Source organism: Lissotriton helveticus, chromosome 12 (genome assembly GCF_964261635.1).
Source record: "Lissotriton helveticus chromosome 12, aLisHel1.1, whole genome shotgun sequence".
Taxonomy (NCBI): Eukaryota; Metazoa; Chordata; class Amphibia; order Caudata; family Salamandridae; genus Lissotriton; species Lissotriton helveticus.
The window spans coordinates 472,320,403-472,333,597 of NC_136073.1; the positions used below are offsets into that span (position 1 = coordinate 472,320,403).

The 13,195-nt window shown below is 44.6% G+C and overlaps 1 protein-coding gene across 1 annotated transcript in view; it reads left to right on the plus strand.

Annotated features, from left to right (window-relative positions):
* BRD7 (bromodomain containing 7) overlaps positions 1-13,195 on the plus strand; it is a 259,012-nt gene that overhangs the window by 175,127 nt on the left and 70,690 nt on the right. Inside the window, exon 10 of the mRNA XM_078668474.1 lies at positions 8,304-8,411. Coding sequence (XP_078524600.1) covers positions 8,304-8,411 — 108 coding nt within the window. The remainder of the gene's footprint in view (positions 1-8,303; positions 8,412-13,195) is intronic.

Genomic DNA, 13,195 nt, shown 5'->3' on the forward strand with positions numbered 1-13,195 from the left:
CAAATGTCAGTCCCTTGTAAAAGGTACCATGGGTACCCAGGGCACTGTGGCCAGGGTAGGCCTCTAAGGGCTGCAGCACTTATTGTGCTCCCCTTAGAGGCCCTGTGCCTTTACACACATACACACGCTGCCATTGCAGGCTGCATATTTTGGTGCAGAACAAAGTGAAGAGTCAACAGGGCACACATCCCTGTGTGCCATGCCTACAACCCACTGCCCTGGCATAGGTCAGCCCCCCTCTAGCTGGGTGCACTATACCAGTGGTGAGGGTACAGGTGCATGAGCCCTGTACCCTACAGTGTCTAGACCAATTGTTAGACATTGTAAGTGCAGTCATGACATTAAGTGTATATGGTGCTGGGAGTTTGTCATTCCGAAACTCCACAGAACCATAATGGCTTTATTGAAAACTGGGAAGTTTAGTATCAAACTTCTCAGCACATTAAACACACTGATGCCAGTGTGGGTTTTACTGAAAAATGCACTCAGAGGTCATCTTAGAGATGCCCCTTGAAAAACGACCAGCCTCTGGTGGGTTCCCTGACTGGTACATACTAGCCTGCCACCACGAGACATGTTTCTGAACCCCTGGGGTGGGGAGCCTTCGCTCCTTGAGCCCAGAAACAAAGCCTTTCATGGGCGGAGGTGTTCATTCCTCTCCCAGGCCAGGAAGAGACATCTGTGGCAGGGGAGCTTCAAAGGCCTTGCCGCCTTTGTAATGCGACCCCCAGCCTCTCCTGCGATCAGGAGCAGACCCTCTTTCTGTCCACCCCCCCTTTCGGCTGGAAGCCAGGCGGGAAAAATTAGCTAGCCCAAACGGTGTGCCCACCTCTGCCAACTCCACTGCTCAGGTGGAGGACGCGAGGTGAAGCCCACTCTTCAGTGCTCGCCATGTTGCAGACTGCAGGCACTTCCCAATCAGGATTAGGGGTTGTGCCCACTCCCCTCCCCCCCCCCAATGGGGTGAGCACACCAAGGGTGTAGTCACCTTAAGGAGCCCCCTAAAACGCCCCCTAAATACAGTACTTAGAGGGCAGCCCGAATCAAGAAGGCAGATTGCCGCAACCTACGTAGGAGGACAAAAGAAGACGCCCCGCAGAGGAGATTGCAGAGAAGAACTGACTTGGTCCCAGCGCTACCGGCCCGTCTGCAGTCTCCGGAGATCCTGCATCAAAGGTCGCCTTGTCCTGCAGCCTGCGACCTCCAGAACCCCTGGGAGGACCGACTGCCTTCAACAAAGACCGGATCTCCTGTGAACAGCAGCTCTGTTCAAAAGAATCTCCAAATCAAAGAAACCCGACGCCTGGAACCACCACTGCCCCCTTCGTCTACAGCCTGAGTTCGAGGGGCCTACCGGTCCCAGCAAGGTCCCCCAGTGCTCCAGAGTCTGAGTCCACCGTGGGTCGACCCCTCCAGGACTCCCAGACGTTGCCTACAGCCTCTGCAAGGGGACCCCCCCAACCACGAGTGGCCCGATAAGGTGAAATCTGACCTCTAAAGACCCCCTTGCATCCAGCCGCCCTGTGCCCTGGAGAAAAGAACCTGAGGTGCCCGTACATCCCGAGCCCTTCAATTTACCTGCCCAGCTGTTGGTTCCTCCTGGAAGTCTTTCTGGACCGAGCCTGCAGCTAAAAAACCAAACCGAGATTCCCCATTGAAAACCGGGACCCCGATGCCAAAACAGCACCCTGCACCCTGTCGCCCCTGTGCGCTGCGGGTTTACTTTGAGTGCCACCTTGGTTCCCCTTTGCCCTGAGCCTAACATCAGGAGCTTTGCTCCCACAACCCCGTGGCCTGCTCGCAAGCAGCCTCCAACTGGAGGCTACCTATCCCCCATTGGATAATATTAGGCATCAGCACTCTGCACCCAGCCGCCCTAGTGCCGCTGAGGGTACTTTGAGAGTGCGTCCTTGACCCTGGGGAAACCCTTGTTCTAACCCCAGAAACTCAATGCCGAAGACAGAGTACTTACCTGTTAACCGATAACTTCATTTCTCTCAATAGGAATATATTGACTGTTTTTCCTTGAAAATGTTCTCAAGTGTGGAGTTGATTTTATGAAAACCTGAAAAACTACAACTGTGCAAAACTGATTTTACTTAACTTTTCTCTATGAAATGTCCCAGTGTGATATCTAGGCATATCACACTGAGTAGAAAAAGTTACTTAAAAGGTAATCTGAAAAGTAATTTCGGCATTTTAACTTACCTGTATTTCAATCAACTTCATTTGAACCTGCATTCAATTGTAAAACACTGCTAAGACTTGGCAAAGCATTTATTTCACTTACCTGTGCCCGGCTTGTCTTGGTGCTAGAAATAAAATAAACAACATAATAATATTTTTATACTGTAAACATCGTTTGCCACAAATCCTTTTCCCCGCAGGCAATTACAGCGCATTTGTTACTACAACCGCGTTGTATCAACGCATACCATTACTTCGCAAGTCGGAACAACGTCAACCCCCCCCCCCCCAGAGTAAGTAGTTGTTACGACTTGCGGAGTACTGGTATGCGTTAATACAACGCAATTGTTGTAACGACCACGTTGTAATTGCATGCGGGGAATAAACAGTGCGTAGTAAGGTGGTATATTCTTTTTATACAAACAAAATTGGTCTGTGTTCAGTCTTTGAGTTTGTGACATTGTTTGCTGATTGAGTGTGTTCAACAAATGCTTAACACTACCCTCTGATAAAGCCTTAACTGCTCGCCCTCACAACCACAAATAGAGAGTAAGGTGCTATCTACTTTTACCTCTGCCTACCTTTGAGATTCCACTGGACTTTTGGTATAGTATATACAGAGCCAGCTTCCTACAAGTACTTCTTTTATTCTGTCTTAATTTGAGGTAGCTTGTTGCTCCTTGGGATGCTTGACAGTCCTGTAGCATTGTGCGGACATCCTGCTGGATGCAGCCATCAGCAGGAGCAGACTGTGCAGTTCTCTTTTTTCTGACCTAATGTATTTCCTTTTCTCAAATGTTTGGCATTTCTAAGTTCTATTATATTATATTATATGTTTAAGTGCTACATAAATGCTTCAAATGAATACATAAAATGCCTTGGTACACTCAGTTAAATGCAACACCGAACCCTTATTTATAAAGATAAATCATAGATGTTCAAAACAGTTCAATATTGATTAATTTGAAACTTTACTAACATTATTTTTACAGACTCTTTCCCCACTTGGTTCTGAGAAGGCTTTGCATTTTGTGCAGACAGTTACAGTGCCAGGGTATAATGTTTACTTGAATTGAAAGTTTTTTTGCATACTCTTGACATTGACCTTTTTTGCTGATATTTGCATGAGAAAAAAAAAACATGCTAGGTTCCTACTTACGGCAAGCAAACAAAAGATAGAGCAACAAAAAATCATAGCTTGCCGGAAAATTAATCAGCCAAACGTGCATCTAATAAAAAAAAAAAAAGATATGTAATAAATGACAAAGTGCTACTCCGCAAGCCAGCCCTGTAAATCTATTGCATGATGCATAAAAAACATGTTTGTCTTGAAAAAGTTGGACAACTATGACCTTGGGCTACTGTTCTCTTGGAAGGAAAACCACCAACTAACATTTTTGTTTGTGATCATAAACACACACACACACACACACACACACACACGCACCACTCCACAAAGTTTGTACTTTCTCCTTTGTCTGCAACAGCACAGAAAAATCACTCCACCATGATCCTTAAGCCCAGTCATGAAGTTTCTGCATAAAAAATTCAAAGTAATATATTTCCGGGAGTTTCCAGTTTAAATCTCTGCAAAAGGTTGAAATAGGAAGTGTCTGTCCACCTGGTTATTTGCTAGCCACTAGATTGCCTATCACAACTGTGCCCTCGCTTACCATTATTGGCTTTCCTGAAATCATAGAAAACATTGCTTTAAATGCTTTCAGAATGGCTGCTACATTGTTTTATTCTACGTGTCAATGCACGCGGCAGAGGTTTTTGAAAGTATAGAAAACAATGTTTCCATACTTTCAAGATGGTCTCTTGTGACATTATGCTACATTGTCCTGTTTGTTGCTGGCGCATCGTAGCGGCCTTCTTGAAAGCATGAAAACATTGGGGGTTCTTCCTCAGACGGACGCAAAGTGACATCATCTTGGAACTATAGCGGGCCGGTCACCACTATTGGCTTTGGAAATGCTTGCTCAATTTAAAAGCACATGACCTTGGTCAAGCCAAATGCTGCTACCCACATGGAGTTAGGCAGCAGGATAGGGTGGGAAGCCGATGTAAACAGTGTGGAGAAGCAACAGATGAACTCAGGGTGGATGCAACGTTTACATAGCGCAGCGGCATGGATTTGAGATGTGAAGCAGCAAACAAGAGAGAGAGAGCAAGGAAATACATGCGCTCCCATGGAGCACTGAAAGAAAAAGAACCCAGTAGTTTCCTGAATGTAAGCAGCATCAGAAGTGAAAGGATACAAGCAAGCCAGTGAGAAACCTGGTAGACCCGAAACCTTCCTGGGTCAGGACAAACACAAGAATAGGAAGAAAAGCCATTGAATCAATGTACAAGGAACTGTGCTAGACAGTAAAGTAATCCAGTCATGAGCAATGGCCTGACCGTACGCTCACTCTTTATACTGTACTCTAGGCGGTGTGTCTTTGCCAGCAAACAGCTAAAGCTGTCTTTTAGACAAGACATAAAAACAAACGGAATGGAGCCAGATCGAAACTTGAAAGAGCCAAACCCCAGCAATACTCTGTTAAAATAGTAAGCATTTCTCCAGTTCCACGTCACTCCGCATTGTTATTTGAAGCCGTTATTTTTCCTTTAAGGTTTGTTAGGATTCTTTGCCAAGGGCTGTGTCCTTGTCAAATGTTTCATGAGAGGAATATTTTTTAATTTTCAAAGGGGCCCAATTTATATGTTGGCGGAGAGGTATCTCAGTCGCACCAGAACAGTGTTCCACCTGACCGACTTTGATGTGGGCAGACCTTAGGTTTGGCCACTGTGGTAATTACTCTGTCACCCCCATGGCCAAATGTCTCCAATGACCAGTGCTACATTTGAGCCAGTGGTTTCCGGTGATTGTCACCGGCACTTAATTGTCAACACTGGCACTTTTGGCAATCTTCCACATGGTGGCTCTGGTTATCTAATTTAGGAATGCACAGAGCAGCAGATGTTTAATTCAATATAAAATAAAAATGACTAACACCTCCTGCCCAAGCCATTCCTATAACTTTGGGGGCTTATAATAGTCTGAAGTGTCATACTTTCCGAAGTGTGATGGTTTGTAACTGTATTGGTAGTGTCATTGGCACCAATGCTGAGGCAGTGGGTGCTGCAAACGGCCTAGACGACCTGACAAGGGCCTTGGCACGTATTATTATTATTTTTTAATACAAATTGACCACTTTCGATGGCCTGAATGAGTAAGGGCCATTGGAAAATTGGCTATATGTCTGCCTGCACAATTTGGATGGGCGGAAATATAGCTGTTTTTGTTGTTGTTGTTCTTCACTGCCAGGCAAGCCCTGGTGGGGGTGGACAGTAAAAAGAAATAATGATCTCTCGCTGCGGTAGAGTACTCCCATGGTAAAGGGCACATTATTCCTTTTATTTTCAAAAAGAAAATTCCCAAACAGGATTTTCTTTTTGAAAATAAAAAGAGAAAACTGCTTGGTGCAAGGGTCTGTGATTTGACGGAGCCCTGCACCAGACTGCGAAATGCAATGACAGGAACTGTCGTGGCAGCAGTTCCTGACAGTGCTTTCTAATTGACCACTGGTGGTCATTTATAAATCTGGCGGGTGACATCTCTGTCAGGACGATGGATTAATTTACTTCATCTCCCTGGGGAGAAACAGGCCGTCTGTCAGGATTAAAATCAGGCCCTTGGTGTCTTCAAGTGACTGCTTGCCCATTTAGTGATTTTTATTTTTTTATTCATTTTTTTTTATTGAAATTACCTCTATTCTACAAAGTTTCCATCTAGATGCAGAGTAGGTAGTATCATGAGATCAAGGCAGTCCTGTGCTCCACAGTGACCTCATACCTCAAGATCTCCTCACACCCTAGATGCCTAACCCCAGAGACACATCTCTGGGGTTAGGCATCTAGGGTGCCGTGTTAATTTTCTCTCCTACCTATCCGGCATCTCCTTTGAGAGTTTTACCAGTCATTACTTTTACAGTATTCCATAACAATCTGACCAGAGGGGCAACTTCAGTATCCCCATGGCTACGACAGAAGTTAAGTCTTCAGTAATATTAGAGACAGTTCATCATCGTCCAGCATGTAATCCTCTTTTTCCTATTAATTTGAGGATCCATTGGCCATTTAAGACTCCAGTCACCACCATACTTACTGCACCTTGCATAGGGAAAAAATGCTCATCTCTTAGAGACTATTTCCAAGAGTAAGGGTTTCTGCGAAGGTATTAAAATGTGTTTCCTAGGGTAAGAAGATCGTTTCCTAACATGGAAACTTAGCTTTATCCTCTCAAATTTGTTAAGACCCTTCCAAAGAATTCTTCACTACTCAGGATTAGCAACATCTGGACAGTGCATCCTAATCTATATAATTCCATTGAGTGCCATATGTTATCAGAAATCCAATTAACACCTTCCACATAAGTAGCTGGCTCATTTCATAATGGGATAGAGTGCCACAGCTGCCTTTATAAAAAGAGGCTGCACCTTAACTCTGCCAAAGCCGATATGTGGCAGCCAATCCATAAAATGGTGTAGACACTGCTTTTTTGATTTAAACATCAAGGTGGATAGCTAGGTTGGGTCAGGCCCATCTAAGTAAACTATTTGGTTAATTGACATTTATCTTTAGAATGATTTTTCTTGATGACTGGTTCCCACCTTCTTTCTAGGAGTGAGGAGAGCGGATGGGTGAGCATAAAGTTGCTATTCTGTTCAGTGTTTATGATTATTAGTGACAATGCCATGATTGAGATGGAAGATATATTTGTAATTCTGGTTGTCCATCATGAGACTCTTCAATGATATCCTTAAGACACTTTGACCCTTATGTTGGTGGCTTCAGTGGCGCGGTAACAATTCAATTCTACATATCCTACTGAACTGTTTTGAGTGCTAGCTATCTGGCTCCAATTCCTTCCATTTATTTCATTATTTTATTTTTTAAATAGCATAGCAAAGCCTTGTCTTTCTTCAGATTACCAACTAATTAATATTTACTTATTTTTTTTAAATAAGTTAGTTAATGTTAGCTCCAGATATTTTTTAAGCAACTATCTCCCTGTTAAAGTATTTGGTTATCCAGCACCTGCATTGTAACTAATGGATAACTAGGGTGGTAGTTATGTAACTTTCCCTTTAGTTTCCCTTGAATTAGTGATATTCTACAGCCCATGCAACATATTGTTCCACTTCTTCAATGTCTCTCCTCCTTGCAAACTCCTGTGATGAGGGATGTTTGTGGAGCTGCTTTTATTTTTAAAAGATTTGTTCCAGTCAGGTTTGTTTTGCAACAAAAGATAACATTCGGTAACTGTTTTACTACTGTAATGTGGTCTATCCTTTGAAACTCTCATTATAAGCATCAGAATTTTATTATAATGAAAATTCACAACCGGAAACTGAGTGGTTAACACTAACTTCTTTTTGCGAAAGTCAGTTTTATCATGAAACTTTATTTTTGCCTTGAGATTTATCTCATGTAGTACAGTATTCATCAGAAATTGCACGATTGTTTTTTGATTAAGTTCATCAAGTACGGGATTGCCAATCAATTGACAACAGTTCATTTTGTTTAGCACGTGTTGTATAAAAAGTAATAAATACTATGGTTTTACATTTTTTTTAAATAAAGAACCACTTTTCCTCAAATCACATCATACAGGACTTTATCAGTAAAGTGCTTATTGTTTGCCAGTTATTCAGTTAAAAACTTTTTGCTATTAGTTAAAAAATGTGTCAGGCACCAGAACTATACATGTGCATCCCTGCCACTTGGTCAACTTTTTGACAGACCTCACACTGTGTACTTTTTAATTCTGCATTGTAATATAATGACGTAAAATTCTACAGCTCTCTTCTTCCACATTCATTCAGGTTCCTGCTTAAAATATTAGTGTTTTTGCAGTTTGTTTTAATCTGTATGTACTACATGCAGCATGGTATCTATCCAAATGCACTCGGTTCTCGTTTTACTGCACACGTGTTTTTGTGGGAGTATGTTTCCTTTTTTTCTGTAGGACAACACTCTTGCGTTTTTTTTTTTTTTTACAGCATTTTCTTATACTCATCATTACTTATTTATAGGTTTATTGACTTCTACCTTGTGTTATCCTGCAGATTTTGGTCATGGTGGTGTCAAGCTTGGAATAGCAGCTGGAAGACTTCAGTCAGGTGTGAATAGTTTGCAAGGCTTTAAAGAAGACAAAAGGAACAAAGTTACTCCAGGTATAGATTCACAATGACCTTGCAGACCTCCAGGATATAGTGTGTCCCTTACAAAACAGCCTTTGAACATGAGATTTTACATATATTTCAAACACACTTTCTCCCTTTGTTTCTTTTTCCCACTGATGCTGCAGAGAATGAAAGTTAACACTTCTCAATTTCGCTTAAGATGTGACTTTTCCTGTTTGTCTATCATGAGGTCACTAAGTGCCCTTTGCAAACTTAATAGAATCTGTGTCTTGTACAGGCAATTTACAATATGTCAATAAGTGGAATACCCACATTTTCTGCATGTGTGCTGCAGACTATCAATCTAAAGTTTTAACTGTTTCTGCAGACAATTGGTTTGAAAATGGTAACATTGGTTAGAGTAAAAAACAAAAAAAAGCCATGATGGAGAGACTAGCTTTCAAATTTGCAAAGTCCATAAATAATTACAATATCCGGTGGTGAAAGAACTTCATTTAAATTCTTCTCTTTCCTGATGTACTTTAAGAATGTTATTCCTGTAATTGTGTATTACTAAAAAACAAATATTAGAGTCCACATGAATTTTTCCTTATGCTATCTCTGCTGAAGTTTCTTCTTTTGTCAAATATCCTCTTTCAAAATATAAAAAGTAATTGTTTTATCCTATGAATGTTGAAGTACCTATACACTACTAAGCTAGAGTTTCTATTTTCCAAATTTGTCCTATTAGGTTGTTTAAACACGTTAAATTTATTTTCATGTTATGCATCCTTAAAACCATTCGATCCATTATTGAGTCACGTTTGCCCTACGTATTGGTTTAGGACCCCTGCCAATACCTGTCGACATGATATGAAGATGCTTTTTAGATTGATTTGAATGCAATTGCTCAAACCTTTCTTCTCAGAAAGATTAATCCTTGGACCCTAAACAGTTGTATGTCCTGTTATTTGTCATTGTAGAAAAACCAGGTACGCTTGCGTTTCATTATGGATTGTGGTCTTCAAAGGTTTACATGTAATATTAGCACATACCACTACATTTTGGCAAAAATTCTGTTGTGGTTCTACTTCTTTTGATAACTGATAACAATCCCTGGATTTGCAGAGAAACTTGAGAAGCTATGTGCTTGTACCTTCATTTTGTACAGCCCAAGGAATCTCTTGGCATTTAGTTGCCATTGGACAAGGAGAAATGACTAGTTCTCTGCCCACTCAATTTGGATGGGCGGACATGTAGTCATTTTTTACTGCTTCTTACTGCCATTTTTTATTACTGTTTCTTAGCATCTAACTGCCCAGACAAACTGTATATATTCCCATACACAGGAATCTCCAAATCTGTATGCCGCCATGCTTAGCAATGCATCTGGAGAGTAGTGGGGGGTGGCCATCTTATCACATCCAGCAATTTCCGAGTTAGTGTTCAAGCAATTCAAAAAATGAAAGGGGTGTTGGCGGGGAGGTTGGGGGGCACAATCAATGTTTACTGAAGTACATCATTGCATTTTGGTGGGAGCCATCCAGGTCACCCCAGCTGTGTCCATCCTCCAGTCTCAGTTCGGCAACCTCGCACAGAAGGAAAATGGCCAGTCACAATTTCGAGTTTCGAAACTGAGGCGGGAGAGCTACCCTCTACATGCGAGCAGTTCTACAAGCAATCCTCTGCTGGAGGGTTGAGCAGTGGCAATGGTGTCAGGAGGGAAGATTTGAGGCAATTTCATCTGCCATCTACAGCATAACCGTTGTGAGGGCAACCGAGGCAGTACTCCTCCACAATGAGCTTTACCCTGCTTCAGGCAGTTCCTCATCAATATCCTGACCAGTAGGAGAACATCTTTCAACCCACATGTTGGTGGTTGTAGTCAGAGCCTGTATTTGCCCTTGAGGTGCCTGAGCGGAGGTAGGGGCTCCTGCCTCTCCACTTCGTCGCCATCACTCACAAAGCGCCGCAAGGGACCTCCGCCGCGCAGGCAGTGTAGCTGATTCCATTAGTCGTCGTTCAACCAAGTCCCAAGCGTCTGCTGGTTCAGTAAAGAAGTAGCTGGTGTGTTTCACCATGACCTTCAGTTTGGATGGAAACAGCAGGAAGTAGTGAAGGCCAGCTGATCATAGCTTCTTATTCACGCCCAAGAACGAGTCTCTACGGCGATGGACTGCCAAAGTGTAATCCGCGAATAAAAATATACGTGCGTTGCCATGTCATGTGCCAGAGGGGTCGTGGTACAGTCTGTCTACAGGATAGTTTCCTTATCCCTGTAATTCATTATTCTGGCCTCAACCAGTCTCTGCGGTGCCCTCTGCGGCGGTTGTCTCGCCGGTACCCTGTGGGCCTGCTCCACCAGGAAATGAGGCAAAGCCCTGTAGGCGACACTGACAGTCCAAGACCGTTTTCAAAGAATGGCACTGGGTTTGACCCTTCTATGCCTTCTAGAAATATCACAATGCGGATATTGTTGCAGCGTGAATGTCCCTCTGAGTCCCCCAAGCTTCAATGCGTGGAATGGTTTTGTTGTGTCCTCGATTTACTTAACACGCACCATCACCTTCCTCTGATCATCCTGCTACTGCCACCCAGGGCTTGCCTGGTATCCTCAGTAGCGGCCAGGATTTTGTCCAGTTTGGCAGTGTCTGGTCCATTGCCGCTCCTGTGTCCTGCGTGACCACTCCTTCCAAGCGTGTTAATCAGCGTCTGTGTGCCCCGGGACAGGTAGTCCCAGCTCCTCGTTGCCCCATGTAGGGGGTGTACGCCGCCCACTGGTCTGACTTCCTCCTCTTGGTGCTCAAGGTCCAGAAGATGAGGATGGAGAACATGTTTATCCCGCCGATAGGAAAAACGAGCCTTCACTTGCAGAGCAAGTCTCACTTTTGGCCCATCAGCAGAGAACTGTACCAGGGTGGCACAGGCAGGCCAAGTAGTAACCAGCATGGCCTGGGGTAATGTACATGCAAATAAGGTTGCCTCTGTAGCAGTGTGTGAACCAGCCTCACCCCTCAGGTCAGCAAGCCTCCGATATGCACAGCAGAGGGGTGCACAACCAGTCCTGTTGTGACCCATTCAAGGGTCCGTCCAAGAACAGGTGAGCTACTCAGGGTAGATTAACATCTGTTATATAATGGAGCGTCTTCTGCAGGCTCCCAAAGCAGGTGGTCCCACCACAAAAATATGGAGGACTCGGTGCAACAGGACATGCCAAACGTTTGCAGAGTCAGAGTAGACACCACACTGTACTCCTGGATCCGCCTCACCCCGCGGCGCGTTATTATTGATTTGTGCTAACAAGGGGGCACAAGCAGTCCTGCAGTGTGTCAGTTCCCAAGTCAGGCCCGGGGGTGAGGGGGTTGGCAAACAAGTCTGCCTTTTGTCCAGCAAGGCAGAGCAAAGTGAGCGTGTGTCTGGATGCACAGGCCGATGCCTACTCCCTTATATCCGAGTCTGATCCTTTGACTGCCTCCTCCTCAGACAGCAAGCTCCCAGTACAAGCGAGTGAGATGTTGGCTGCAGGGGCCCTTGGGCACCTAGGAAATGCGTGAGCCCCTGCTTCGCTCCCGTCAGTCCCAGGGGCCTCACCTTCTTTCCCCAGCGCTGGGCGCCTGTTGCTTTCTCACTGCTTTCTGCTTCCCCATTCACCACAATCTTTGTAGTAGACCAAGCCGCTTCTCAGCGAGGCGCCTGTCCACTTCTGGAGGCCTCCCAGTGATTGGCAGCCTGGTGCACTCCAGAGAGACCTGTCGTCTGTCTCCTCTCGCAGCTGGGTCGGCTGCACATGTAGTCCCGGCTTCACAGCGATTGTCCCGCGGAGCATTTGCCACAACTCGCCTCTCCCCGTAGAGGGACTCAGTTAGGCAGGGCTCACTGAGGAACGACTGCTCTGATCTTCATGGGGCGTCCTCACATGAAGGTCAAGCCCCTCCCGGGCAAGCCCCTGGTAGTGGCTCTGGCTTCCCACTAAGCCCTGTAGTCACAGGCCCTGGTGGGCTGTCCAGCGGTCCTGGTGCCTTTTCAAGTCAGGGAAACGTGGTTGCAGCTCACCACATGCCCCCTCCAATGCTGGGCAGCACTCAGGGTGGTGCACGTCGGGGTCAGATGGCTGGATGGGCCTGGGCCGTTGGTCTCCCACCGGAGTGGGGTTAAGTCGCGTCCAGCATCTTGCCTCAGTTAACCACACCCACCACCGACTCTCTCACATACCGAGGGATAGGCCAAGTCCAATTATCAAGATGTAGTTGAGGCCCAGTTCCAGTGCTGCCTTCATAAAACAGCTAGGTAAAGGCAGTAATATCTTCCAGAATATGATTTCACTTTCGTCCACACTACTGATCCTGACACCATGAGTTATCTTGAGTCCAGTTTCCATTCATTATTTTAAAGCTCTGCAAACCATTTTTCTGTCTCCATAGGTATGTGAAGCATTACATCCCATTATAAGCTTCCTGGGGATTTTTTCTTTACTATTCTGGTGGCATCAGTATTATTTTGTTTGGTAAGCACCACAGGTTACAAATTTATAGGTATTGACATGAACTGCCTTCCTATTGATCTAAAAAGCGACTGATCTAAAAAGCCTCCACATCAATACCCACGTTCAACTTTCCATCTCTGACTAAGTCGAAGTACCCACCCTCAGAATATCCCCCAAAACCGCAATCCAGCGTTAAGCACTGTTCTCTGGATGCTCTTCTGACTGGTGACTGGTCCAGTGTTACTTTGAGGTCCCTTGACAAACATTTGGTGACTTCTTTGGGACTGTCTTAGCACACCCCTAACCCCAACCATGGAGGAAAAGAATCGAAGGTAGTGATCGTGTGACTAGC